At 37.5% G+C, this 26,987-nt stretch overlaps 1 protein-coding gene across 4 annotated transcripts in view; it reads right to left on the bottom strand.

The window, feature by feature from the left end:
* LOC150076113 (Na(+)/H(+) exchanger beta-like) overlaps window positions 1-26,987 on the bottom strand; it is a 493,086-nt gene that overhangs the window by 49,808 nt on the left and 416,291 nt on the right. For all 4 annotated transcript variants that reach the window (XM_090387862.1, XM_090387861.1, XM_090387863.1 and 1 more), the window contains 5 exons: window positions 23,762-23,838; window positions 16,101-16,229; window positions 14,314-14,406; window positions 13,243-13,308; window positions 3,730-3,830 (listed from right to left, as the gene is read on the bottom strand). In XM_090387862.1, the coding sequence (XP_090243988.1) occupies window positions 3,730-3,830; window positions 13,243-13,308; window positions 14,314-14,406; window positions 16,101-16,229; window positions 23,762-23,838 (466 nt within the window). The remainder of the gene's footprint in view (window positions 1-3,729; window positions 3,831-13,242; window positions 13,309-14,313; window positions 14,407-16,100; window positions 16,230-23,761; window positions 23,839-26,987) is intronic.

Raw genomic sequence — 26,987 nt, 5'->3', positions numbered from 1 at the left:
CAAATTGAACACTTCGGTAAACACTCACTGAGGCCACTGAAAGCAAACTCAACTTCCTGAATTTGATCGTTATAGGTGATGAGACATGGTGTTTTCAGTATGACCCCAAAATGAAGTGACAAAGTGTGGAGTGAAAATTAGCAAATTCTCCCAAAGCCAAAAAAGTTTGTCAGGTGCCAAAACGATGCTCATCACTTTCTACGATAGCAAGTGAATTGTGCACAAGAGTTCATGTCCAATGACCAAAGTGTTACTGCTGCCTACTATTGATGTTTGTTACAGAGAATCCGTCATGTGCATGGCCTCAGTATGAGAAGACAGCAGTTGGCTCCTCTTGCATGACAACACACTAAGCCACAAGGCTCTCATTGTTTGAGAGTTTTTAGCTAGCAAAAAAGGTGTGCACTGTTGCGCCCACTGCACTCACCAGACTTAGCCATGTACAACTTCTTTTTGTTCTCAAAGCTGAAGGCACCACCGAAAGGCTGTTATTTTCATGATGTCAACACCATTCAAAGAGCTGAGAAGAGAATATTGAACAGTATGCCAGTCACAGCCTTCCACCAGTCATTCCAGTTGCTTCATGATTGTTGCATGCAGTGTGTTGATGCAGGAGGAAGTTACTTTGAATAAACTAAGGTTAGTTTATTAATACATGGAATCATTATTTTTTTCTAGCAACAGTCTTGTTTTCCAATTACTGCACACTTTATACCTGGTATTCATATTTAAGTATAGACTGGACAGGCACACAATAAAAGGCAAAGTGATAAGATGGCTGACTCTGCTTCCCAGATTTTATTTGAGATGGAACATAGCAGAGTCAGCCATCTAATCACTTTGTCCTCAGTTAATGGATATGTTGGAAGAATGTCAACTTCTTGACAAACAAATGTAAGATCCAAGAAAATGTAAAACCCAAGAATTTTGTGTCAGATACTACTGGAATGGCATTTTGTCTGAGCTGCAGTTCTGGTTCAAGGTGAAGGTTCTGTTTGAGGCAAAAGTGTAAAAAACAGTCATCTGAGATGAGAACCTGAAGCCATTGCCCAGGAGTTGAGGAGCATGATGCAATTGCCATTCAATAACCCTCAAGTTGTAATACTGCATAAAAATACTGAAGTCATCTACAAATAAGGCACAGTCCAAGAAAGCTGTTCAGTAACAAAATTAACTTTGACAGCAAAAAGCTTAATGTTTAGAACTGAACATACAATTTTCTAGCGACAACCAACTAACTAAGTTAAAATAAATTTATTGAAATAAATAAATAATATAAACATAATATACTAAAACAGAGATTTTTTATAAAATAAAATAAAATAAAAGTGTTAAAATACAATAAGATAAAAGCGTTAAAATACAATATGATAAAAGCGTTAAAATACACAGTAGCTTTCGAGACAAAGTGCCTCTTCATCAGCTTAGTCGATGAATGGCATACTCCAATATATGTTGTTGGTTACAACAGCAAAAGTCAGCTGATCATCGTCATGCATCACAAGTCTGATGTTGGCAAAACAGAATTACGTACACGTGATGATCGCCAGCGCTCATTGCACTGCAATACAGTACATTTCATAATAGGGTCCAAGTGCACTTCCCTAGTGCAATTCATGGTACTATTACTGCTAGTACAGTAATAGTACCATGAATAGTATGTGCAGTGCCTCAAGCCATGAGTGCTGGCAGTAATCATGTGAATAGTCGATGATTTCAATATCCCGTTGGGATCAAGATTTTGCTGCTCAATCCAATAATACTCAGTGACCGCGGAGCTTTCAAAATTAGCGGTTCACAGAGCCACCTCATGTTCAGAGACCCGATCTAGCAATCTTCTGCCGGACTCACCTACATAACACCCCCACAATCCGGAGACATAATGCAGTATACGGAACCACTCCATAGAAGAAGAGGAACAGGTGTTTTCACCTTAGAACTAGTAGACTGTTATTTCCTCCCCAGAAGTTGCATACATCGTATATGATGGAGATGCAAAATCCTAACAGGACGTTCCAATATGCCTGGATAATAGAGGATGTAGGTGGTATAAATAAATTCATTGATGTGAGGAGGGTTAGATTGCGCAACAAATTCATGAGCCTGAAGATCACATCTATCAAAAGCTACTGCATATTTTAACACTTTTATCTTATTCTATTTTAATGCTTTATTTTATTTTATCTCTGTTTTAGTATTTTATATATATATTATTTATTTATTTCAATAAATTTATGTTAACTCAGTTAGTCAGTCATTGCTAGAAAATTGTATTATATGCAACCAACCCGAAGCTCAAGGCCTGTTTTCCGATTTAGAACTAATCCCTGGGAAACTCCCTCCTCATGGCAAAACAGCTGAAAGAGTGTGGACAATACATAGATTTGGAACGGGTGGTTTGATAGAAAATTTTAATAAAAACTGTTAAATAAATCTTTTAAGATTCTGAATCTCAGTAATGTCATATTCTTTTACCATATCAAAAAAGACAAACACCAAATTCTCACATTTCAGGAAAACATCTCAAATAGATGTTTCTCAGTCAAATTAAATGAATGATTGAGTGTTAACCTGGTCCTTTGGAAGCCACGCTCTGTTCTGGAAGGGAAATAGATGTTTCTCAGTCAAATTTTAGATCCTTTGCAGGTTTGGGAAAGGTAACCACTGTTGCCTTATGCCAGAATTCTAGAATTTTGCTCTTCAAGATAGATTCTGTTGTAAAGACAGAGCAAGCGATCCATAAATCCCAATGAAAGATGTTTACTCATTTTATAATGGATGTTGTTGTCTGGCAGACTGACAGTTGGCTGTAGGCTTCACAGCCATTTCAAAACATTTCAATTGCAGTTTTTCATATTTTTGTTTGAAGTGGGGGTAAGATTTTTCTGCAGCAGAAACTTTAGTGAAGGTCTCCTTTAGAGTGTTGGCAATTTAATAGTGTGAACATCCATTATGTTCTAAGATCAATGAAGGATGGTATGCATATATGCCATTCATCTGATGGCTTTTGTCCCAAATAACCTTGGGTTTGGCCACTCGGGTGATGCAAGATGTGAAGTGGATCCAAGATTCCTTCTGACTCTGATGCCTGATATAACGTGCTTTGGCATGTGCATGCTTAAAAACTATTACATTTTCTGTGACAAAATATGGACAAAATATCCCTCACAGCTTTCTGTTTTGTGCCTTTCTTGCTGCTGTGCCTTCTTTGTTTCCCCATGGTTTTGGAAATGGTAGAAACCAAATCAATGTCTTCAGATTGCAGTTGCTGCTGAATGGATAATACTTTTTGTGATGCATTTAACTGCATTCTTTATTCTTGACTGACTGTGGTGATATTAAACATTACTAGATGTCTGAAGGCATTCCAGTCAGCCTGATCAATCTTCCATCATGGTATCCATCACAGATGACATGGTCTCCCACTGGAAAGGATGAATATCACAGGAAAGTGACTGCTGCCATAAAGGATCCTCCCATGTACACAAGAACAAAAGAGAAAGCACCTTATAGAGGAATCTATAATAGTAAGTGTACAGGTAAGTGTGCAGAAGGTGTTGAAGCTCATCTAGAAGAGCCAAGTCATTGTGTTCAAGGATATGCTTGATCCTTGAACACAATAACTTGACTCTTCCTTTACATCAATATTCTTTAAACCATATTTATAATAAATGATGATTATTATTATTATATTGACTCAATTTTTAATTGTTGTTTTTCAACACTTACGCCAAGACCATTTTGGTATACACACGTGTAAGGTTGCTCTCTGTACAGTTCCTGAGTAAGAATTTTCTGAAGTATTTGTCGTTATAGCGAAGCAGCAATTGCTGTAAAATACATTAAAATAAGTAAATACATTCTGGAAAACAAGATCAGGTTTTCATGCTAATTGAGAAATTCTATCTGTAACAAGTTATTCATACTAATGAATACAGCGAGACCAAGTTATACACTATAAAAATTTATTTCTAGATCTCTTTATTTATCCATAAGATCTCAATATGAAGCTCACACAATACAAAGATCACAAATATTAAACATATAGAAAACATTCATTTAGAATAGAAAAAACTCCACAACCACAATGGCAATACTATCCATCAAATATAAAAATTAAGAAAGTCAATGAAATAGCAATGTGAAACTAACGTATACACTGAAGCAAAAGAGGAATATAATGATTATTATAGTCATCCAAATCTGTTATTAGCATTAGCATTAGCATTAGTAGAGGCATTTGATGCAAGAAAGCAAGCTTATGCAGCATCAGCCAAAAAAAAAAAACCCACTTCCACTTCACCCCTCTGTTCGTTCAAAATACCTGTCCAGCTGAGCCTTAAACTTATTTAGGCTATCAGCCTCCACTACAAGGGATGGAAGTCTGTTCCACCAACCAACCACCCACTGGCTAAAGGCAAATTTCCGCACGTCTATCCTACATCTGTCTTTCCTCAATTTGAATTTATGCCCTCTCAGGTGATTTTTCTGAGCTAGAGGAAGAATCCCATCAGCATTGAGCATGTTTAAACCATTCAAGGCTTTATACACCTCTATCAGATCACCTCGCTGGTGCCTAGTCTCCAGACACTGTAATTTGCAAAACTTAAGCCTTTCTTCGTAAGAGCACCCCTTTGTTCCATTCACTAATCTTGCTGCCCTTCTCTGTACTCGTTCCAGCAGCTCTACATCCTTCTTGAAATGAGGCCTCCAGACCTGTATACAGTACTCTAGGTGTGGCCTGACCATTGCCCTATACAATGGAATAATCACCTCCTTATCCCTGCTGGAAAAATTCCTGTATATCATTGACAATACTCCATGAGCTACTCTTGCAGCCCGTCTGCACTGCTCAGAGAACTTCATATCTGCCTGCACAACCACCGCCAAGTCCCTTTCATTCTCTACCACTGTCAGTGTAGTACCACAGAGTTGATACGTTGCTCTCGGGTTGCTGTTTCCCATGTGTAGTACTTTACATTTGTCAATGTTAAATTTCATTTGCCACCTCTCAGCCCATCTGCTCAACCTTTCCAGATCCTGTTGCAGCAGCATAGTGTCAGTAGTGTCCTTGACAACCCTGCCAACCTTTGTATCGTCTGCAAACTTGGACATTAAGCTTGATATACCATCATCAATATCATTTATAAATACAGAAAACAATAATGGACCCAACACTGAGCCCTGAGGGACTCCACTAATAACATTAGTGCACGATGAGCAGTGTCCATTGATTACCACTCTCTGTCTTCTCCCCCTTCAACCACCCCTTTATCCATAGCAGCAATTTGCCTCCAATGTCACACTGCTCCAATTTGTGTAGCAGTCTTCCATGTGCAACCGTATCAAAAGCCTTTCTAAGATCAAAGTATATAATATCAAAGTTATTCCCTGCATCCAGTTCTTTTGTGACTGCATCACAGTATCCAATCAAATTGGTCAGGCAAGACTTTCCCTTAACAAAACCATGCTGTGTCTGAGCTATAACTGAAGTCTTGTCTAAATGATCCTGCAGTGCTTCTTTAACCAGTGCCTCCATTAATTTTCCTGGAACAGAAGTTAAGCTCACAGGTCTATAATTACTTGTGTCAGCCTTTGATCCTCCTTTGTGAATTGGGGTCACATTTGCACATTTCCAGTCTATGGGTACCTCCCCTGAGTCCAAGGAAGGTCTCATAATTATGGCTAAGGGTTTGCTTACTTCCTTTGCTGCCTCCTTTAATATAACTGGATAGATCCCATCCACCCCGGGTGCCTTTCTTGTGTTTATCTTCAACAGTTTCTCCTCCACTTTACTCCCAGTTATTTCAAGATTCTGTAGCTTACTGCTAGAGTTGAATACACCTCTGGCATTCCCCTCGTTGAATAACTCCTCATGTGTGAATGTTGATGCAAAATATTCATTTAGTTTGTTAGCTACCTGAGCAGGATCATCAACAGTTGACCCATCAATATCAAGTTATACCTGGGTGTAGAGGTCACTATGACAGCAAAGTTCAACCCTTCTGTTATCACAGAAGGGCTAACTATCTGATTGCTTTCTCGTACCACAGTGATAGGTTTCCAGCCCATAAGTTATCCAACCTCATCAGTTATCCCATATTGCCAATCCATCCTCATTCATTTAGAATGCCATACAAATGACTTCCTATCAACAGATCACACCACAAGAATATGAGACTTAGACACTGGTTCTGGACCCCAGTTAGTTCCCCACAAGCCTATCCTTTGGTAACCCATGGGTATGTGTATAATATGTAATAACTAACAATCTGCAAAAAAATATACACTGTCTATTCAAAGCATGACCACCTACCTAATAGTCGGTATATCCCCCTCTTGTTCCCAGTACTGCCACCAAGCAATGAGGCATGGGCTCTATAAGGCTTGTAAACATTTCAGGATTGTTGTAGATCTGCAGGATTGCATCCTGTAGATCTACAAAAGTCTGTGGTGCAGGGTCCAAACACCAGATATGTCCATCCTTGTAATCCCAGAAACGTCCTATGAGATTCAATATCTGGTGAATTTGGTGGCCAATTTAGCATCTGGAAGTCACTTTCATATTCAGCAAACCACTCTTGAACAATACTGACAACAGAGGGTACATTATCCTGCAAAAACACACCAGCCATCTGGGAAGACAGACACCATGAAGGGGTGTATCTGATCAGCCACAACAGATAGATAGTTTTTAGCATTCAGAGTGCAGTTTAAGGGTATGAGGATTCCAATAGATTCCCAGGAAAACATCTTCCTCCCATACCAAAACACTGCTGCCACCTGACTGTTTCTTTTGGACCAGGGCATTGGAGTAATTCCTCTCCACAGCTTGTCACTGCATCCTCCATCAACCATCCGTACAGCATGACAGGAAATATGATTCATCAGATAAGGCAACTTTTTTCCAATCATCAAAGGTTTAATAATGTCATTCAGATGCAAACTTTAGGCATCATTACTAGTGGGAGTCAATAAGCATGGGTACCTTAACCGGGGTGCCTATGCCTACTATTGAGAAGGTTCATTGAATTATGGTCACAGAAACACCACTAGTCATTCCATGGTTAAAACCAATGGCCATAGTAGACATAGTGTGTTGGTAACGTGATGCCAGTGGTTTCCCACAAAACTACACTTAGTGGCAGTGTGAAGATGCAAGACTGCAAAGCCAGAGGAGAATGAGTTGTGTTGGGTACTACGAGTTGCATATTGTCATGTTGTTCACCTGGTCACTTAGTTACTGGGAGGTGCAATCACCAAGGAAAGCATCTCACAGCATCCATCCATGATACAAGGAGCCAGGCAAGGAGAGAAGAGGGACATTTAAGAGGCTGGCTCTGCTCTGCTCTAAAAGAGGAATAAAACATATAAGATAAAGAACAGGCAAGGTGGGGGGGATGATGACAGGGAAGGTTCCTGGCAAGTGCAAAGACAGAGCTGGCCAGTCCATTAGGTGAACCTAGGGCACAAAGGTATTAGGGGTGCATTCCAACAAAATGTAATTTTTTTTTAGTGGTTAAAAAAAAATAATGTTCCAGGTCATATTCAGGCACTTTATTGTTATTATCACATCATTCAATAAATAATAATAATATACAGCAAGCAGATAAATATTATAGATGAATGGGTGAGAATAGGTAAGCTTGTTGGTAGGCAGGGTGGTGGATAGATGGGTGGGTGGGTGGTTGGTGGTACAGAATACAACTGGGGCAAAAATTTTAAGTCTTGCCTAGGGTGTATGAAACCCTTGCACCAGCTCTGTGCCGAGAGTGAACCTAAATTAGGCGAGAGCCCTGAAGAAGGGTGGGATGGGGTGCCAAGAAAAGTAAACACATGACAGGCAGAGAAAGCCATAGTATTTTGTTCTGATAGGATGACAGGCAGACAAAGCCATAGTATTTTGTTCTGACAGGATGACAGGCAGACAAAGCCATAATGTACTGTGGTTTGTTCTGCAAATTAGCTTTTTTTTTTTTTCTTTTTTTTTTATGAAACCCCAAACATGAGAGGTATTAGAACCTATAGTACTTAGTACCGTGCTTGGGTTGGAGGTTAAGAAGAAGAAAGAAGACATTTGTTGACATTAGACTTGAACTTCTGTAGACTGTAATTTTCAGGAAATACGTACGAAGGAAGGTTGTTCCAGAAAACGGCATTTGAATGAATAAACGAGGAAGATGAAAACTGGGTTCTGTGAGTTTGAGGTTGGACAGTAAATGGATGTTGGCTGGTGGCAACACGTTCTGACTGTTTTCAAAGAGAGAGCAGGAATTATAGAAGCTGATTCAGAAGAACAGTGCCCATAGAAATATCAGTAGAAAAGGCATGCAGCAGAAACAGTACGTCTATGAAACAGTGAGTAGAGAGAATCTGTTAGAGAGGTGTCATTAATTAACCTAACTGGCCTCTTCTGAATGGAATCTAGAAGCCTGAAAAGTAACGCCGAAAGCGAAAGAGAAAACCAAGTTTTTTAGATGCAGAGGAAGCGATATTTGTAATGTACTTGTGCAAAGCGAGATTAGAAGTCAGGGTAATCCCCAAAAGAGATATATCATTTTGCCTAGAAATTGGAGTGTCACCAAAAATAAGCATAGGAGCAGAAGAATCCTTTTTGTGAGACATAAGACAAGACTGAGTTTTAGAAGGGTTGAAATCAACTAAGTTCTCTTTGCCCCACTGGAGAATTACCTGAAGATCGGCATTTAAGGAATTGGTAGCAGATTTTCGAGAAGTTGAAGCTGATTGAGCAGGGCATGGTTTCTCAAAATAGAAAGTGGAATGCAATGTGCTATCATCAGCAAAACTATGGATAGGATTTCCAGTCAACGGAAGAAGGTCATTAATATACAAGAGGAAAAGAGTAGGGGAAACAATTGAACCTTGGGGAACACCAGCATTAGTGGAGAAGTTAGAAGACGGAGAGCCATCTATCATCACCCTCAGTGAGCGATCAGAGAGAAAACTGGATAACTAATTATGAAACACAGTTGGCAAACCAAAAGATGGAAGCTTGTTTAGGAGACCTTTATGCCAAACATGACTGAAAGCCTTTGAGATAGTCAAGAGCAACTGCTTGTGTTTCACCAAATTTTTTCCATTGAATTAGTCCATAAATGGGTAACATAAGCCAGAATATCACCAGTGGATCGACACTGACGGAATCCATATTGGTGATCGTTGATCAGATGGAAGGTTTCTAGGTAGTTTAAGAGTTGGAGGTTAATTGATTTCTCCATTACTTTAGAAAGAGTAGAAGTAATTGCAATAGGCCGATAATTGGATGGCAGGGATTTGACACCCTTTTTAAGAACTGGCTGGATATGAGCAAATTTCCAAGCAGAAGGAAAAACACCTTTGGAATAAGAAAGTGAAAAATGGTGGCAAAGCACAGGAGTAAGTTCAGGAGCACAGGTTTTGAGAACAAGTGGAGAAATACCATCAGGACCTGGAGCTTTCTTAGCATCAAGATTCGTCAAAATCCTTTTGAGATCCTTTTGAGATCCTTTTGATGGAAGACCACAGGAGGCATTGAATGGAGCATGTTGAGAATGGCGGGAGGTATTTTACCAAGATCATTAATACATGAGTTGGAAGAAAAATGGGATGCTAGCAGGTCAGCTTTATCCTTGGCTAAAGTGGCAACAGAACCATCTGGTTTTGACAGAGGTGGGAGCAGAGATGGGCAAAAGTTGCGGCCAATAGCTTTGGCAAGGGACCAGAATGCTCGGCTACCATTAGGGCAAGAAGGAAGTTTTCTACTCTTAGTCTGTTCAAAATCTAGTTTGGACTGATTAATAATTGTTACGATTTACAATTGTTGCGAGCTTTTGTGTAGGCAGAAAATGAAACTGAAGAATTGGAAACAAGTCAATTACGATATGCAACGTTCTTCTCTTGAACAACATTAGCAAATTTATTGGAAAAGAAGGTTTAGATAAAGGACGAGATTTTAAAGTGGAGTGTGGAATAAAGGATTCGATTCCTTCAAGAATAATTTCACTGACACGATCTGAGCAAACATTAACATCAGAAGGTTTGAAACAGTAATCCAACCAAGGAAAAGAAGAAAAGAAATCTCGCAGGTCATCCCATTTTGCATTCTTGTAATGCCAAATAATGCAAGGTTCGGAATAACCACGAGATAATGGCTCCATTGGAGAAGAGACAATCACCAAGTTGTGATCTGAGGTGCCTAAATTTAGGACCTCTCACTTCGACCATGTACTTAGAAGGGTTGTTTGAGAGAAAACGATCAAGCATGTTGGCTGTAAGGTTAGGATTGTCTGGTATCCTTGTAAGTAAATGAACAATCTAGGCAAGGTCATTAGTAATTGCAAAAAGCCTCGGCATCTCAACCAGCTGGGTCGGTGTGACTAGAAAACGAAAGCCAGCTGGAGTTGTGAACATTAAAATCACCAAGGAAAATTACCTCACTGTTAGGAAAGTAAAGTTGCAAAGAGAGGAAGTCAAAGAGCTCCAAGTGATTAGTGGAGTTGGCAGAATGGTAGAGACAACAGATGAATTTTAGACAATGAGGTAGATCGATTTTAAGCCAGAATAGATCAAAAAGAGGAGATTCCAAATTACCAAGTCTCTGACAGGTAATATCGGAAGGGACATATGCACAAGTACCACCTTTGAGCTGAAAGGAATCATAGAGCGAATAATTTGGGCAACTGAAATGAGCAGTGGTTGAATCAACCAATAACTGAGATTCTGTCAGAAAAAGTACAGAGGTCTGGCAGACTGTTATGCTGTTGTTATTTGGTGTTTTAGGAGCATTAGCAACTAAGGCCATATTGCTCCAGGATATGCGGTGGTCATTCCCTGACCTTTCCACATCTTCCGTATTTAGTGGTGACGGGCTCGAACCCCGGTCTAATCAAGAAGCGTGTGCTACGCACTGCTGCTCCTTCCCACCTGGCTACGGAGGCGCTTGAGGTCTGGCAGACTGCAAGTGGAAATGGACATCATTGAGATTAGAACTGAGACCACGTATATTTGCAAAATGAACTAGGAAGCTGCAGAATATTGAAGACAGTCTGGTAATCAGGAGCCAATCCAGCACTTTTCCCAAGATAGGAAGGAGACCAATGGGCCAGTACACCTTGTGTGAATTAGAAGGGTTGAGCAGACCTTTTAGGGATAAGTCTAAGATTTGCACGTTTCAACATGAAGTCAACTGAGAAATGCAGATAGGCTGCTGTGTCAACTCATGTCCTTTTGTCAATGGTTTATGTATTTTTGTCAATGTCTGCCAGGGGCAAAGTTTGATGACGTAGAGCAGATATCATCTTTTAAGGACACAAAGGGTGATATTGTTGTACACATTGGCACTAATGATATTAAGAGTAGGAGACCGGCAGAATTACTTAACAAGTACAGGTCACTTTTGAAAAAAAAAACCGTGAATTAGGGTTGAATTTGAGAGATTCATGTGCAACAGCAACATGAATCAATAGACCCATCATGTCAGGTGTCAACACCATGAGCTGGAGAGAGATGCCTGGTGTGGGGAGAATTAATCCTGATACTTGTGAATTAATATCAACAACAGCAATACGAATCAACAAATCCATCATGCCAAGTGTCAATGCTGTGGGCTGGAGGCAGAAGTTTGGTGTGAGGAGTGTTTTCGTGGCATAGCAAGGCCCCTGATACCAGTGGATCAACATCTGAATGACAGAGACAATTATGCTGTTGCTGATCAGGTGCATTCTTTTATGCTTGCAGTTCGTCCAGTTGCTAACAGTTCCTTTCAGCAGGATAATGTGCTACATTACAAGGCAGATCATTTGGGAATGGTTCCAGGAGAATGAGAGTGATTTGTCATACTTCATTGGCCTGCTCAGTCACTGGATCTCAATACGACTGAGCACCTTGTGGAATGAGGTTAAACAAACTGATACCCACTATCATCCTATCTAATGTAACTGTGGTATGCAAGTGAGTCTACACAGACCAGCATTGCTGTAGAATGGTTTTAGCACATTGGACTAATTTATCCCATCCAGCTCTCTTCTGAGGATTTAAGGAGTGGGGTTACTTGCTCTTACTGTCTATTCTGGTGTATAAATAGACCTTTAAAGCACTAAAATATTGTCTAAAATTTTAAAATCAACTTATATGCTGAGTGGTATAAAATTCTAACTTCAATCGAAGGCATGTGCTTAGGATTAGAAAGATATGAATTAATAGCAGTGTATTCAAATTTCATTAGACATATATTTTTACAAAAATATATATTCTTTCTCACCTTTTAAATTGAAAGAATTTGTTCATCTTCTTCATTAAAAGGAAAACATTTCCTTGAATTCATCAGGAGTTATGGTTTTTAGTTTAGTTTTCAAGTCAAACTTCACAAACTGTCAATTTCTTATAGTAAATGCATGTGCTTCCCTAGTGAGATATTTACAGAGAAACCAATTTTAGTACAGTAAAAAACATGCAACAAGGAGTGGCTTGGTTACAAAATCAAATCCTCCTGTGTACATATTATCAATATGTACATTTTATCATCATGTAAAGAGCTGTGTAAGTAGTAGTAGTAGTAGAGCTTATGCAGCATCAGCCAAAAAAAAAAAAATTTCACACAACCATTCCCTCTAAACGTTTGTCCAGTTCCTCCTTAAATGTATTTAACCTATCAACTTCCACAATGACATATGGAAGTTTGTTCCAGCAATTAACCACCTGCTGGCTAAAGGCAAATTTCCGCACATCTATTCTACATGTCATTCCTTAATTTGAATTTATGCCCCCTTAGGTTCGTAATTTGAACAAGTGGAAGAATCCCATCAGAATTCAGCGTGCTCAACCCATTCAAGGCCTTATACACCTCAATCAGATCACCGCATAGGTGCCTAGTCTCCAGCCATTGCAATTTGCAGAACTTAAGTCTCTCTTGGTAAGAAGATCCCTTCATTCCCCTCACCAATCTTGTTGCCCTTCTCTGTATATGCTCAAGTAAATCTACATCCTCCCTAAAATGAGGCCTCCAGACCTGTATGAGGCCTCCAGACCTCAAGGTATGGCCTGACCATTGCCTTATACAGAGGGATAATCACCTCCTTTTCCCTGCTAGCAAAATTCCATCAAGTAATAACATCAATGTTAAAGGTATAATTGTCCTTTTTTTTTTCACTATTCTAAAACAACAACTATTGAAAATCAAATGAATAATCAAAAAAGAGTAGACCTAATATTATATATTTTTTATTTTATTTTCAAAATACTCACTGTCCAGTAATTGCCACCATGATCTCCTGTAACTTCTTCAATACCAGCCATGATGCTACCAACTAACTGAAAAATATGTTACAGATAGTTATTACAGATAAATTCCATGTTATATTAACAATAATAACATTTTTATAATACAATTAATTTTTATGATATATTAGCAATGATATAATTTTTAAATTACAAGCAATTTTTATGATATTCTATTAATAAAAATATAATTTTTATAATATAAGTCAGTCAATTTTTATGATATTATATTAACAATAATACAGGTGTCCCTTGGTTTATATTGATCACATGTATCTTTTCACTTATACACTCATACCCTATTATAACTAAACCCTCCACTTGCAAATGCATTTTCTTGCTTATAAATTAACAACACAGCTGATAATAACTCATCATACTGGGTCACATGTAAAAGTATAGAAGATAATGAAATAAGAGCATGAAAATATTAAACATAAATATTTTCATTTTGTGACAGTCAGAAAATAATACATCAAATGGTATGTTCTTCCCATTACCATTTCAAATAATAGCAGGCTCCAACTCTTAAACAATTATGGAAGGAAGAACTCAACATGCCTAAAGCCATAAATATCATTGATGAAGCCTGTAATGAAGTTTCCTTCAGCTATATGAATGGTGGCTGAAAAAAAACTAGGGTGAGAACATTGTAACAACTTTAGTGGATTTGGAGAAATTGCAGAGAAATTCAAGCTGCAATTGTGCAAACTACTAATACAGTTGGATTTTGGAGAAGACTAAAGAAAGACAATGTTGAAGAATACTGTCTAACCCCACTCTCATAGTTATTGAATATGTCTTTCTTGCTATATCAGTTTGATTTATTTCAGCTAGAAGTAATAGCATGTTGCTAGAGTGCAGTTTAAGTGATAAGTTTGGATAAAAAACCTTCATGTAAAAATTGTCTCTTACCTTCTATTCTTATCATCAATCAGTACTTTTACTTGAGACCAACATGCTCCAAGCACAAATTGATATAATACTGTGAATAAAATGTTATATGAAACACAACAAAAATAGATGCTTTTGGCTCACCTTTTCATTAACTTCAGTAAAAAGGCTCCTGGTGTTTCCTGACTGGGTTGTCCGTATCTTTAGAAGGTCCACTAGTGGCTTGACTGTTGCCCCCTGAAATTCAAATACACATTTATTGTGTCTGCAACATAGTCAATATGCAATATACATTCATTGCTTTAAAAAAACAGTTATATTTATAATAACATGTTGTACTTAAAGTATATCAGGGTCAGGCTAACATGGTAATAATGGGCAATTGTACTTGCCACAGGAAAATTTAGTCATTGATTTGAGAAATGTTTGCAAGGATCTACAATCAGCATTGGGTTACTTAACTGGAGGTTTCTATACAGAACTCCACATTTTCAGCCTGTAAAACAGATAAAGTGACATTTAAAATATGTGCACATACATAAAACCTTGGTGCAGTGTGGACTGACTTGCCTTCATGCAAATCCAAAACACAATTCACTGTTTTTTAAATAGAATTTCTCAAATAAACTAATAGTACAGATTGTAGATATCATTATCATATACTATGTGGACAAATACAGTTTGACACCCTTCCAAGAATATTGTGTACTGTGCCAGAAGTCTCCTGTGTATGTATCAACTCAGACATGCTAATATATATCTCATAGATCTGCTTGTGCAGCAGTAGTACATTAGAAACATATATGTGTCATGGTTCAGAACTAATAAACTTTCAATGTGGGATGGTGGTTCCAGATGGTTCGAACTTGGTCCATTGGTGGCAGTGCCTGAAACCATGAAGTCCATGACCTATTTGGACAATTAAACACTACCTACACTGTTACAACACTATGGAAACAGTCCTGGTCAGTATTGGCATGATAATGCTCTATGTCATACAGCAAGGGAGCATACAGGACTGGTCTGTAGAAAATGACAATAAAAAGGTTGATCCAAATGGCTCTGAGTAATAGTCATAACCTCACCACATGTATTGTTAGTTGAGGTTAAACTTTTTTACTAGTTTTGCTATTTCTGGTCTCAAAAAATGAACAAGAGGCATTTTTTGCTATATTTTGCTAAAAACATTTATTATAATTGATAAGCTTCACTGATATTTTTAGATATAGGTGCAAATATCAAATAAGCAAAAATATCAATATTTTGAATGGTTCAGTTCCCTAAAATTTTGGATAAACAACTTTTATTATAATGAGAAATACTTCCACTTTTAAATACTTCCATTTAAAAGTGGAATATACTTCCACTTTTAAGTGAATTATATAGTGGCAAAAATTTATTATAGTTCTTATATACAAACTAGACTGATGAATGAAGTTCGTCATGCTTTGCTTAATTTTATTATACTTTTGGGAGAATATTTATCACCGTATAGTAATTGGAAAATAAGTACTAAAGATAGAAAGCAAACACGACTCATCTCATATTTGGTGATTTTGATTTTTTTTCCCTATAACCCTCAAATTTAGGTATCAGCTCCTCTTACATTCATGGTTGCCTTAAAATAAAATAAACAGTAATTTTATATAGTCCTCGTCTGCTTTCAGAGCAAAGAAATTTGCTAGTGACATATTTTGATATCCTGATCTTAGCTGAATCTCAACAGAAACTATAAATTTATTCCAATAAATTACAGATATCCTGAGCTGGATTTCTCTTTCTTTCTTTCTCTCTCTCTCTCTCTCTCTCTCTCTCTGTAACTCAGAATTTTTTTTTTTTTTTGCCTGGTGCAGCAAAAGCTTCAGGCTTCCTTGTACCATATGGCTAATAATAATAATGAAAGGAAAAGAGAGAGAGACCTTGCATCTTACCTGAATAAACACAGTAAAAAGAATAATAAAAAGAGTAGCAGTAACAAAAATAGGTTTGTTAGGTATTCGTCCTTCTTCGAGCATAATAACCAGAGAAAATGCAACAGCACCTCGCAATCCTCCATATGCCTGAAATGTAAAAATATTCAATAATTAATACTTCTTAAGAAGTTGTAAAGACAACTGAATACAAAATTGTCTGCCAAGCACTCCAGTAATTTATGTTGCTGCGGTCTGCATATCTCGTATATTAAACTACAAAGCACTAAAGATCTTTTCTACCATGGAAAATTATCTAACTTTTTTATATAATTTTGATAACATATTGTACAAAACATTTTTTGTGTACACTATGTTATCAAAAGTATTGAAAAACAATAGGATAACCATTATATGTAAAATATCAACTACACTAATGATGTACAGCAGGGGTTCTTACCTTTTTGTGCAGTCACCTCTCTTTCAATTTTGGCCTGCTACCTCACCTCCTTTATTCTAGTTTCAAACTTTGTAAATGAAATATGAACATAAAATTCAATTTTGGGGATCTCACCTTCCCTGGACATTACCATGATTTTTCTAAGGAGGCAAGCTTCCCTGATTAAGAACCCCTCATGTAAAGATGTTACAGTGCATATAACTTGTACTACAAATTGCATTTCATGCAGTTTGAATTGAAATGCCATTTGGGGCAGAGCTCAGCATTCAAATTCAGACAAATAGCTGGGTGCCACTTAATGTTAAATGAATTGCTGTGTTAAATGAGCTAAATCTGCAATTCATTTAACACTAAGACTTAGTGTTAAATGAATTGCAGAGACTATATAGAAGAAGATGCAAAATTGGAATCACATGATCATACAGTATTAGTAGTATCGCAATAACCAAAGGGTGCAAGAAAGCAAACTTATACTGCATCAACCAGAAAAAATAAGTGATTAAGGGGTTTTTTTTTTTATTTTATAAAAAAAAAAAACCTTAATCACTTATTTCCAATTCCAGAAACTGCCCATCTGGTTCAACCTTGAATATTGCCAAACTCTCTATCTCTGCTAGCTTAGAAGGTAATTTAGGTGTGGCGCCTCTGTAGCCAGGTGGGCAGGAGCAGCAGTGTGTAGCATATGCTTCTCGATTAGACCGGGGTTCGAGCCCGTGCCCACCAAATACAGAGGATGTGGAAAGGTCAGGGAATGACCACCGCATATCCCTGGAGCAATATGGCCTTAGTTGCTAATGCTCCTAAAAAAAAAAATGCTCCAAAAACCAACCAACCAATTTAGATGTGACACAAAAATTAACTTTATGAACTCCTGTTACTCCCTATGATTCTATATTTGTGTTCCCTGTTTCTTGTGTATCTTTCCGAAAAAGTACTTTTCCCATTCATTTTAATGAAAAAGTAGCTTTTCCCATTCATTTTAATGATTCCCTTCAGGACCTTTACACCTCAATCAGATCTCTCCCTAAGGTGTGTAGTTGCCAGCTTTGCAGACATTTTCTAAGCATTCTTCATAATATCCATACCCATCATATGATACCCATAAACCCATGTTTCATCTCCAGTTATGATAGATTTCAAAAATGTCTCACTGTTAGTCACGCTTTCAAACAAATCAGAAGCAACTTGCTGAAAGTGATCACACTGTTCCTCTGTCTCCTAACTTCTCCCTAAGGTGCAGTTCTTTCTCAGACTCTTTTCCTCTTCTATATTAATGAACTTTTCCACTGACAGGAAATGCTATTGATAATTTTGCTGATGAATACCCACCACCACTTCCTTAAATGCTGATCTCCAGGTAATTCTCCAGTGGGGCAAAGGTAACAGTTGATTTCAGTCCTGTCTTATATCTCACAAAAAGGATTCTTCTGCCCCTATATTTACCTTCACTAACACTCAGATATCTAGACAAGGTCACATATCTCTATTAAGGATTTCTCTGACTTCAAATCTCTCTTGGCATAAGCACATCACAAATATTACTTCCCATGCATCTAAAAAATTTCTCTTTTTCTTTTGTTTTTTTTCTCTTGGTGTTACTTGTCTTCTAAAGAACTACTGCCTGTACAAATTTCGAACCTGCCTTACCATGGAATATTGTTCCCACATCCAGGCTTTTGGACTCCACTCAAAAGAGTGCAGTCAGGTTAATTAACACATGTCGCTCACAAAGTCTCTCCACTCTGTCTCATAGATGTTATGTTCCGGCTACATTTCTTTTCTATAGATACTTCCATGGGCACTGTTCTTCTGAACTTACATCTCTAATTCCCTCCACTCTCTTCCAAACTAGTCCACACACATATTACAACCAGTCAGTGCATAGCACACGGTTCTTGATTAGATCGGGGTTTGAGCCCGTCACCACCAAATATGGAGGATGCGGAAAGGTCAGGGAATGACCACCACACATCCCCGGAGCAATATGGCCTTAGTTGCTAATGCTCCTAAAAACCAAATAACAAATAACAACCAGTCAGCATCTATTTACTGTCCAACTTCAAATTCACAGAACCAACTTTTGCTGTTCCTTGTTTCTCCCTTCAACTTCTGTTTCCTGGAACATAATCCTTCTTTATAGTGCATATAGTTCCTTGGCCCAGGGGGCACCTTTTAAACTCAGTTGCCATTATATGACAATCCTTCTTTATACTAAAAATAAATAAATACATTTTCTGTTTATACTCCGGGACGACCAAACGGTCAGAGGAGTTCACAAGATAGATAGAATACAAGAAAAACAGCACCGTATTCAGTAGTCACGGGTTTGAACCCCGGTCACTCAAGGCACGTGTACTTCTGCCTTCAGACCACTAGGTCTGAAGCGCACGCACGCCTGACCACTAGGCTACAGCAGACTACTTCATTTATATTCTAATTTTTATCCAATGGTATTTTTATTTTATTCCACAAATCTAGCAAATTTCTGAAATCACTAGCTGCAGAGAAGACAAAAATTTCACTCAAATATCAACAGAGTATAGTGAATTATAAGAGTTTATAATTATTCCCAACAAATTAGCATTAGCGCCAGTTGCAGCATATGATGCAAGAAAGCAAGCTTTTGCAGCATCAGCCAAAAAAAAAGCCTATTTCACCCATCTATTCACTCCAAATGCTTGTCCCGCTCAGCCTTATATTTATTTAAGCTATCAACTTCCACAACAAGAAATGGAAGTCTGTTCTAGCAATTAACTATGCAAATTTTCTATTCAAACTGTCTTTTCTCAATTTGAATTTATGCCCTCTCAGGTTTGTAATCTGAGAAAGAGGAAGAATCCCATCAGAATTGAGCATGTTCAGCCCATTCAAGGCCTTATACACCTCAATCAGATCACATCGCATGTACCTAGTTTCCAAGTACTGCAATTTGCAGAACTTAAGCCTATCTTGGTATGAGCATTCCTTTGTTCCTCTCACCAATCTTGTTGCCCTTCTTTGTACTCGTTCTAGCAACTCTACATCCTTCCTAAAATGAAGCCTCCAGACCTGTACACAGTATTCTAGGTGTGGCCGGACCACTGCCTTGTACAACGGGATAATTACTTCCTTGTACCTGCTAGCAAAATTCTTATATATCACTGACAAGCCTCCATGACCTGTTCTTGCAGCCTGTCTGCACTGCTCAGCAAACTTCATATCTAACTGCACAATTACCCCCAGGTCTTTTTCACTCTCCACTTTCCTAAGTGTAGAACCAAACAGTTCGTACGTTCCTCTTGGATTACTGCTACCCATATGTAGTACTTTGCATTTCTCAATGTTAAACTTTAGTTGCCACTTCTCAGCCCATTTGCCCAAATTATTTAGATCCAGTTGCAGTAGCATAGGTGCAGGACTCAATAATACTACTTTCATTATAAATATGAATAGTACGTATTAAGAGTAGGATATTAATTGTAGGTGATATTAAGAGTAGGAGACCGGCAGAATTATTTAACAAGTACAGGTCACTGTTGAAAAAAAGCCGTGAATTAGGGTTGAATTTAAGAGTGTCTGCAATTCTGCCCAGACACAATAGGAGGGAGTATATGACGAGAGCATTGTCGATCAATTAGACCCTGGAAAGATTGTGCAAGGCTCAAGGGATAGAATTTTTTTTAGCCTTGCCTGTAATTGTTAACAGGAGAGACTTCATCTACAGGGATGGGATACACTTAAATAAAAAGGGTGCAAGAATATTTGCTGATGCTATCGAGGCAGTGTTAGGTGGGTCGGAAAACTGCTAGCTTGGGGGGATACAAGGACTAATAGATTAACAGTAGCCACTGGCAGAGGTGAAAGTGATTCTTGCACTGCTTCTATTGGAATGAGCAGAAGCCTGGAAAACAAGATGTAGGATATTTCAGAGACTGCTGAGAGTCATTGCGGTACAAGTAAACACATGGGTTGTGTTAGGGTAGCTAAGAATAGGAACAGGTGAATGTATACTTGTGTGTACACCAACGCTAGCAGTTTGGTAAATCAATTTGATGAATCTGAGGTATTGCTCAAAACATCAAAGGCATATATTGTTGGGATATCAGAGACGTGGTCAGATATAAGGAATGCAGAACTGGAATTTGGGGAGTACAATGTGTACAGAAAGGATAGACAGGATAAGAAGGGAGGAGGGCTTAGGCCATTAGTTAAGAAACAGATAAAATCCAAGGAAGCGAAACCAGTAAACATCGCTGGACAGTGCAGTGTCGAGTCAGTTTGGCGTGACATAAGCATTTGGAGATCAAAATTGAGAGTAGGAGGGTGCAATAGGCCTAATGACTCTGATCAGTATAATAAGATACTGTACAGGGAAATAGAGTGGGCCAGTGAATCAGAGAGTCTTATAATGGGGGGATTTTAATTTCCCAGATATTGACTGTAATTTGTGGGTTGGTCACTCACACACTAGCAAGGCTTTTGTGGATTTATTGGATGACTGTTTTCTACATCAGCATGTTTGAGAGGCAAGTACAGGGAGTAATACTCTTGATCTGATTATCAGTAGTGATTCTTCATGCATTAAGAATCTGGAGATAAAGGAACCACTAGGTGGCAGTGATCACAGTGTGCTCAAGTGGGATTTACTCAAAGAGGTTTTTTTTTTTTTTCTTTTTTGGTAGTTGTTGATGCATAGGCTTCTGTGGCCATAATGCACCTCCCAAGGTTTTTGCAGTACTCTGATCCAAGCCCAAGGCGGGAATCGAACCCGCGACCTTTGGCAGGTAAGCACTTTACCCACCCGGCTAGCCCAGTCGGCCTCAAAGAGGTAACTACCATCAGGGGTAAAGGGAATGGTTTTGCTTTTGTAAAGGCGACTACGATGGTCTGAGATAGTATTTAAATTCTATACAGTGGGACCAACTGATAATGTTACCAACAGCAAATTCAAAATAGGAAACATTCAAAGAACTTATCTTGGAAGCTACTAGGCTTAACATACAAACTAAGAAATATTGTTCAAGGTTTAGGCCTAAATAGATGTCAGATGAACTAATGAGACACATGGCAGAGAAGAAAAATGCATGAGATACATATAAATTAACATGTGACACAGAAGCCTATGATAAATATAAGCTGATCTGTAACTAAGTTACAAAGGAGATTAGGCAGATTACGAGAAATCTTCCGCAAAGGATGCAAAGAACAACAGCAAAGAGTTCATTACTTGTGTAAACTCTAGAAGGAAGGGGATGAATCAGATTGGTCCACTTGATATCGATAGTTCAACTGTTGATGATCCTGCTCAGGTAGCTAACAAACTAATTGAATATTTTGCATCTACATTCACACATGAGGAGTTATTCAGCGAGGGGAATGCCAGAGGTGTATTGAACTCTGGAAGTAAGCTAGATGATTTTGTAATAACTGAGAGGAAAGTGGAGGAGAAATTGTTGAGGATAAACATAAAAAAGTCACTCGGGGTGGATGGGATCTATCCAGCTATATTAAAGGAGGCAGCAAAGGAAGTAAGCAAACCTTTAGCCATAATTATGAGAGCTTCTTTGGACTCAGGGGAGGTACCCATATACTGGAGATGTACAAATGTGACCCCAATTCACAAAGGAGGATCAAAGGCTGACACAAGTAATTATAGACCTGTGAGTTTAACTTCTGTTCCAGTAAAATTCATGGAGGCACTGGTTAAAGAAGCACTGCAGGATCATCTAGACAAGACTTCAGTTATTGCTCAGACACAGCATGGTTTTGTTAAGGGAAAGTCTTGCCTGACCAATTTGATTGGATACTATGTTTTTTTGTTTGTTGCTTGGTTTTTAGGAGCATTAGCAACTAAAGCCATATTGCTTCACGGATATGCGGTGGTCGTTCTCTGACCTTTCAGCATCCTCCATATATGGTAGTCACAGGCTCGAAGCCCAGTCTAATCAAGAAGCATGTGTTACGTACTGCTGCTCCTGCCCACTTGGCTACGGAGGCGCCTGGATACTATGATGCAGTCACAAAAGAACTGGATGCAGGGAATAACTTTGATATTATATACTTGGATCTTAGAAAGGCTTTTGATACTGTTGCACATGGAAGCCTGCTTCACAAATTGGAACAGTGTGGCACTGGAGGCAAATCGCTGCTATGGATAAAGGGATGGTTGAGGGGGAGAAGACAGAGAGTGGTAATCAATGGACACTGCTCATTGTGTACTAATGTTATTAGTAGAATCCCTCAGGGTTCAGTGTTGGGTCCACTATTGTTTTCTGTATTTATAAATGATATTGATGATGGCATATCAAGCTTAATGTCCAAGTTTGCAGATGGTACAAAGGTTGGCAGGGTTTTTAAGGACACTACTTACGCTATGCTGCTGCAACAGGATCTGGAAAGGTTGAGCAGATGGGCCGAGAGGTGGCAAATGAAGTTTAACATTGACAAATGTAAAGTACTACATATGGGGAAACAGCAATCCCAGAGCAACGTATCACCTCTGTGGTACTATACTGACAGTGGTAGAGAATGAAAAGGACCTGGGGGTAATTGTGCAGGCAGATATGAAGTTCTCTGAGCAGTGCAGACGAGCTGCAAGAGTAGCTCATGGTGTCTTGTCAATGATATACAGGAATTTTTCTGGGAGGGATAAGGAGGTGATTATTCCCTTGTATAGGGCAATGGTCAGGACACACCTTGTGTACTGTATACAGGTCTGGAGACCTCATTTCAAGAAGGATGTAGAGCTGCTGGAATGAGTACAGAGAAGTGCTACAAGATTAGTGAATGGAACAAAGGGTTGCTCTTACGAAGAAAGGCTTAAGTTTTGCAAATTACAGTGTCTGGAGACTAGGCACTGGAGAGGTGATCTGATAGAGGTGTATAAAGCCTTGAATGGTTTGAGCATGCTCAATGCCGATGGGATTCTTCCTCTTGTTCACCTGAGAGGGCATAAATTCAAATTGAGGAAAGATAGACGTAGGATAGACGTGCGGAAATTTCCCTTTAGCTAGCGGGTAGTTGGTTGGTGGAACAGATTTCCATCCCTTTTTGTGGAAGTTGATAGCTTAAATAAATCTAAGGCTCAGCTGGACACAGGTATTTCGAATGAACGGAGGGGTGAAATGGGAGTGGTTTTTTTTTTTTTTTTTTGGCTGATGCTGCATAAGCTTGCTTTCTTGCATCATATGTCTCTACTAATGCTAATGCTAATGTATGCTATTAAAGCTATAATGATACTTACCATGATGAACTGCTCCTCCATATTAATGATATGCACTCTTTCAAATTTATTTGCAAGGAAAGTTAAAAAGAAAACAGCTGAAAACAAAAGTAAAAATAATAATTTGTAAATTATTAATATGTTACCTTCAATTAAATAAAATTAATTATGGTTTGAAAAAGTGTTTTTAGAATGTTTTATTTCATAAGGAATGTGTAAAATTATAATGTATTTATGATTATAAAAATGAATGATATTAAAAATATTGAATTTTAATAAGATATACATTTCAAATGCTCTTATTAAAGTATGTTAGCAAAATATGATAAAATGAGATAAAATTAATATAATATAATATAATGATACAATATGATAAATGCCATAATATCAGTGTATCGTTATAAGACAGAGAAGAACTATACAGAGACAAAGGACAGATTCCCTGGATTAATGAACAGCTAATGAATAATAAACTATTTAGCATCAAACACAAGAAACTATATGCCATGCTATCATAATTCATCATTCTTGGTAAAAGTACTGTACAGGGCTGAAAACAAGCATTACTAATGTTAAAAAAAAAAAAAATACTCAAGTGTAATTCCAATTTTTATGGTAATACAGAATATCCTTGTTAATTCGATATTGGGTTGTTCAAAATGTGATACATTTCAAAGTCATTACTACATTACTACATATACATTACTATTTCCTGACCAACAATATAAGAGTTTAAATGCATTTTTGTACAGATTATTTGAAATAAGTCTACAATGAAATCTGAAGTCGAATTGTGTCCAACAACTTACAAATAGCTTGTCTAATTCAAAAAGACTGCCTAAACCAAAAACATCATAATGAAATTGAACAGAGCTAAAAACAAAAATTTACAGTATACAGCACCTTTTGATTTTACATTTCTATTCTATCCCCAACAATCATATACAGAATTAAGAAGAATTCAATTCACATAAGTGTAACTTGTATTACAGGTGCACATGCAATCCATTTTATTTACATTGCTGAAAAAAAAAATAATAAGATACACTTGATAATAGGTGCTGTGCATCTTCAAGTCACCTGTATGTACACAATGAATTTGAGAGAGAGAGAGAGAGAGAGAGAGAGAGAGAGAGAGAGAGAGAGAGAGAGAGAGAGAGAGAGAGAGAACAACAGTGAATGTGCTTCAGAGAAAAAAGATAATTTTATATTGGAGAATTTAAAATATATAACTATTCTTCTTAAAGAATTCACAATAATGAATGTGAAATCTCTGGGATATTATTTGAAAAGAGAAAGAGAGAGAACTCAGTGTTTCGGGGGCACAGTTGTAAAAATATATGTTTAATAACAGTTATAAAATTTTACTTTGGCTGTGTGGAATCAAATCTACATGTATGTGTGTGTTTTTTATTTAAGGAAAGGATTCATACAAATTCATAAAAATTTAGTAAATCCAAATATAATAATCTTTAATAATCCTAAGTACAATTAGATAAATTGTAGAATTCTTAAAGTACCGATTTAAATTGACTCAAATTAATAGCATAGTTTAATTTGCGGTACTCTTTTTATATAATCTGCAATTGACATGTTGAGATAGGATAAAATGATAGTTAAGTTTAAAAATTGGATTTAATATAGATATGTTTAAATTTTGGAAACAGAGTTTAAAATATGCTCAAGGAAATAGAAGTGCACATCTTCATCCTTGGTTGTCATGAATTAAAAGTTGAAATGATAAAGCTAGGAAAGTTAAACTGAGGAGGCTAAGAGCCATAACAAATTGGCTTTCGGTGTAAACGTCTTCAGTTGGCGATAGTGGGAGGAAGAGAATGCATGTATTTAAAAGACTCTATATTCCCGTGATTCTCTTTGATACATGTGGTAATCTCAGGTGCATGAGATTCCAAGCTGGTGAGAGGTTATAGGGTAGTTTGGCATTTAATACATTAAATTTAGAATGATGACGAAACCACTCTATGATAAGGGTTTCGTACTGAAAAATTTTAAAACTAGATTTTAATTTAATGAGAGGGATGGCTGAATCAACTAAGGGGGTGTGGTTGTGGGCATGTACATGTAATGTGAGATCTGTATTTGATTGTACTGTTCTAAAGCTATTGTAGTGGTAATATGTGCGTGTGTTTGATGTTTTTGTGGGGCCATATTTAGAGGTTGTACTACCAATGTAGCATGCATTACAGTTTTGTTGACATTTAATTAGATAAACGATATTGTTCATGTTGCTGATTTGATATTTATGTGTGTCTTTATATGAATTAAACATTGATCCTAGTTTATTATATGTTGAAAATATGAGAGTGATGTCTGTACCGGTAAATGATCGACGGAACTGTCTAGCAAGATCACTGTGGTAAGGAATAACAACATGTGTGTTATTGCGTGTAATGTGTTTGGATGGTTTGTTGATATTATTTTGGACGGTGGTGATAATTTGTTGGATTAACTGAAGAGGATATTTTCTGGATATGAATTTTTCTGTAAGGTATTGGAGTTCGTTGGATAGGTCTTCTTGTGTATTTGATGGCATTATAAATTTGATTATAGAGGACAGCTTTTTTTGTACTAAGTGGATGGTGTGACTCGAAATGTAAATATTTCCCGGTATGGATATTTTTTCTGTAAATTCTATTTCTGAGTTTAGTATCTGTTTTATATATGGTGAGATTAAGGAAATTAATCTGTCCGTTTTTCTTCTAATTCGAGGGTAAATTTTAATCTGTCGTGCATTGAATTAAATTTAATAAAAAGGTTATCAATTATGGTTTTGTCTCCTGTGATAAGGATGTCATCTGCGTATCGGGTATATAATTTAATCTCTGGAGGGAGAGGTTGTAAAATTTGATTTTCTATGGAGGCTAGGTATATTTCGGATAGTGGGGGCTGAGATTCCCAATCCCATAGGTAAACCATATATTTGTTGGTATATCTGATTGTGGAACCAGAAATATTTAGCATCTAATAAAAATGATGTAAGTTCTAATATACTATTGATTGAGAGAGAGGTACGGTTGGTTAAGGTGCTATCATCCGTTAGGAAATTACGTAAACCTTGTAGTGTAGATGGCAGGTGTACATTAGTGTATAAAGAAACTACATCGAAAGATGCTAAGAAGTCTTTATTGGAGAGTGTAATTTCAAAAGTATGCTTGGGTGGTGTTATTAATTTTATATTTCGAAAATCTTGTAAGGGGGGAAATGATCTTAACAAGAAAGGAGGATA

Source organism: Mastigoproctus giganteus, chromosome 13 (genome assembly GCF_048544385.1).
Source record: "Mastigoproctus giganteus isolate SK-2022 chromosome 13, ASM4854438v1, whole genome shotgun sequence".
Classification (NCBI taxonomy): Eukaryota; Metazoa; Arthropoda; class Arachnida; order Uropygi; family Thelyphonidae; genus Mastigoproctus; species Mastigoproctus giganteus.
This window is presented reverse-complemented; position numbering and strand designations above follow the sequence as displayed.